The 3,404-nt window shown below is 39.1% G+C and overlaps 1 protein-coding gene across 2 annotated transcripts; it reads right to left on the bottom strand.

The window, feature by feature from the left end:
- Positions 1–2,086: 2,086 nt before the first annotated feature.
- LOC309475031 (uncharacterized protein) lies at positions 2,087–3,161 on the bottom strand. Of its 2 annotated transcripts, XM_082137644.1 has the most exons (5): positions 3,055–3,155; positions 2,839–2,906; positions 2,619–2,669; positions 2,492–2,553; positions 2,087–2,268 (listed from the first exon to the last, which is right to left on the bottom strand). In XM_082137644.1, the coding sequence occupies exons 1-5, from the start codon at positions 3,147–3,149 to the stop codon at positions 2,188–2,190; spliced, it is 357 nt and encodes a 118-aa protein (XP_081993770.1). In that variant the 5' UTR covers positions 3,150–3,155; the 3' UTR covers positions 2,087–2,187. The 2 variants fall into 2 exon arrangements, 1 of the variants encoding a protein (XP_081993770.1); XR_014197476.1 differs by lacking the exon at positions 2,492–2,553 and having other exon boundaries at positions 2,629–3,161.
- Positions 3,162–3,404: the final 243 nt, after the last annotated feature.

The raw sequence follows: 3,404 nt of genomic DNA, 5'->3' as shown, positions 1-3,404 counted from the left end.
TGCAACAAATTGGTGAATAAATCCAATTTCAAATACAAAATCTAAAAGACCACATATATTGTGGGAAATGCAAAAGTCAGTACAACACAATTCAATATTTTTTATCCCTAATATTTGAAGTAAAAAAATTAAACTTTTTTCAGGCTTATATGTCTCCCATATACACATAAAACATGATATTAGAGTTTTAAAATCAAACATTTTAAAAGAGAACAATACATCACAGTTGTTTCAACCAATGAGCATTAAGCTGTGTCGTCAGCGAGTCGTTTCCCATCATGCTTTTGATCAGCGCAGTCAGTGAAGAGCAACTGCGCTCGACTGCAGAATCCGACACGTGCGCCTTGCGCTCGCGAGAGATTTTTGACATACGTCAGCATGACATCAGAGCAAGGCGGACCGCACTCAAGACACATTTCTAACCGGCATGCATCTCGCGCTGATCACCGGTGATCGGTTCTGCGCAGATTTTACTCATCTCAAGCAGGCCTAATGACTTCACCTTTTCTTCCAAATCCTGTGACATCTCAGCGCAAATTGTTAGACGAGCACTTCGTAAAGAAAGAGTTTTTAGCATGACAAAATCCCCTTGCCTTTCCTGATAGTTATTTGTATGAAAGATACAGATTGTCCGCGGAAGCAATGTCTTATCTTTGCGAACTTCTTGAGCCGCACATAAAGAATTTAACACGTCGAATTCATGCACTTACTGTACCGCAAATGTTGCGTTGCGTTTTTTTTGCAAGTGGTACATACTTGCACGGTGGGTGACGCACAGAAGCTCGGGGAAAACACGGTTTGACGAACCATTCGCAAGGTCTCTCTGCAGGAGTACATGAATAGTTTCATTAATAGCGTTCCCCGGACATTTATCGACCATGTCCATAAAAGAGGGCTTTTATAAAATTGCCGGTAAGATATATTGATAGGGTGACATCAAATTATTTTTATTTTTTTATTTTTTTTAAAGCAAATTTCACAAATGTACTATACAATACATGTTAAGAATTATTTTAAATCTTTTTTATTTTTCTGTTAATCTTATGATAGGATTCCCTACAGTCATTGCAACATGTATGCAGTCTATTGCTCCAATCTCCACTGCTCTAGGGGAACATGAGGCAGATTATGTTAATAGGAAGTCCTATCACAGCCTTAATGTTCAGGTAGAGATGATGTGAATATGTGAGATGATTATTTTCTGTGAGATGAATCTTTAAATTAATAGTAACATTAACAGATATAACAATGATCTACTAAACATTTCATCTGCAGACGACTTGTGGTGGTCATGAACGTATGATCAAGTTTGGATGCCAAATGGCCTTGCTCCAGTGCTTGTCTCACAAATTTTCCGTGAGTCTTTGTTGTGTCAGCGCTTTGAGGAAAGCAAGTTAAATTTGGTACAGTACAAAACACTTAATTTGAACTGAAATAGAAAAACCTACACAATAACCCCCTATCATGACCATCAGACAGGGCCAGAGCACCGCTTCAATGTGGCCCTCAGTAAAACCAGAGTGAAGATAGAGATGACCTTTGGCATCCTAAAGGCATGTTTCAACTGTGTTCGGCGCTTAAGAGTCACCAGAGCGGGCATCACAGATAGTGGCTGCATGTGCCATTCTGCACAATATAGCCACAAAGGAGTGAGAAACACCACAAAACCAGCTTCTCCCCGATGAAACTGACCCGATCACACTTGACCACCCAGCTGGTGCAGATGTAGATGCAATCACCATACAATATTACACTTAATAAAAGCACATTGAAACTGCAGATAGGTCTCAAACTGTTTTATTGGTTTTGTGGGATGGGAGGGAGAAAGAGAGCAAGAGAAAGTTGCATTAATAAATATTCATATTAAAGTGTTACTTGGTTAAATAAGTTCACATACTGAGATCAGTTTTATCCAGCTGTTTGATCTCCAAAATTTTTTTTTTTTTTTTTTTTTTTTTTTTTTTTTTTTTTTAGCCTCCTCAGCTCACAGTCCAGCTCCTTTAGTGAACAGTCTAGTTCAAGTCTCCTTTAGTGTGCAGTCTAGTTCAAGTCTCCTTTAGTGTGCAGTCTAATTCAAGACTCCACCACAAACATGATCATTACAAGTTTTCTGGAGGCTCATCAAATCACAAAAAGTTCCTTGACTTCCTACAAACACAGGACTGACTGTAATTTATGTCAAGGGTTTTAAATCCTGACCTTGTTCACATTTCTTCTGAAGCCCATTGAGGTAGAGGCCTCAGTTTCTGGGGCAGGTTGTGAAAAATCCTACAATAAAAGAGATGTGTAAGGGCCAGTCCCTTTTTATGCCACACATTCAAATGTTTGCCATAATAAAAAGCCCAGTGCATTCACATCAGCAACTGTCCGAGAACACACACACAGAGTGTCTTCATCATTTCCTCCACCCTAATAAATAAAAATAGGCCAATGTAAAGCATAACTGTTGTAAAGCAGGTTAAGTTTGGTGTTCTGTCTGCTGCATACTGACCTCTGTGTGGGAGACTGTGTGTATGTGTGCTGGCTTCAACAGGGACACTGTATTTCCCTCTACTGCAGAACATACAGTCAGCCATATTTAAAACTTAAAAAAAAGTAGTAATGTATTGCACACGTACCCAGTGTTACTTGCTTAGAGGAGCCAGCACCAGGGTCAGATTGTACAGCACCTGTAATCACATCCATAATCGGCCGTCCCTTATTGCCTACTCAGAGCCAACTCCTCCTCCACAGTGTATTCTGGTTTTCTGAATTGAACTCTTTATTTCTGTTTGCTGCAAACAAGTGTTTGTGATAAAATGTTCACAAAAATAATAAAAGGTTGTGGTAAATACTCACCACTTTGAATTATATTTTTATATTTTGTCTTTATCTGCTGCCAAGAACATTTGGAGTTGGGGTTGCATCTAAAAATCAATGAATATTAATCTTTCTTAGTACATGCACATTTTTATATATTATAAAAATAGGCTATATGCTATATTACACGTATAGGCTACACATACATATCCTACATAATTTTACATAAATATAGAACGTATTTGTTTAACTTACACATTAACAATCAGCAATCTTTCTCCAACAGTCTTCTCTTGCTTTGGCAGCAGAGACCGTATTGTTTCGAGCTTGAAATACATATTTAAATTCATCGTAATTCTGAATGATTATAGCTGTGTCCCAATGTGAAGGCTGCATCCTCCGAAGGCCGTATTTGAAGGCCGATTGGCTGCATTTGAAGGCCGATTGCATCACCGCGGTGCGATGAAGGCTGTCCCAATTCAGTTCTGCATCAGTACTGCAAAACTCAGCTACAAACCACGGAGCGGGAGGTGTCAGTGATTAAAAAAGACAACGCTATGTTAATGGAAAGAGTCCTGGAGTTGGAACGGTACAAGCGCCGTTGG

Source organism: Leuciscus leuciscus (genome assembly GCF_965113295.1).
Source record: "Leuciscus leuciscus genome assembly, chromosome: 15".
Taxonomy (NCBI): domain Eukaryota; kingdom Metazoa; phylum Chordata; class Actinopteri; order Cypriniformes; family Leuciscidae; genus Leuciscus; species Leuciscus leuciscus.
This window is presented reverse-complemented; position numbering and strand designations above follow the sequence as displayed.

Bases quoted from the DNA above. Each gene is read 5' to 3' on its own strand.
- LOC309475031 (XM_082137644.1), bottom strand. From the start codon at position 3,149: ATGAATTTAAATATGTATTTCAAGCTCGAAACAATACGGTCTCTGCTG. The intron at 2,554-2,618 runs GTACGTGTGCAA...TATGTTCTGCAG, and splicing joins CTCTAAGCAAGTAACACTGG to TAGAGGGAAATACAGTGTCC. The intron at 2,269-2,491 runs GTCAGTATGCAG...CTTTTATTGTAG, and splicing joins ACACAGTCTCCCACACAGAG to GATTTTTCACAACCTGCCCC.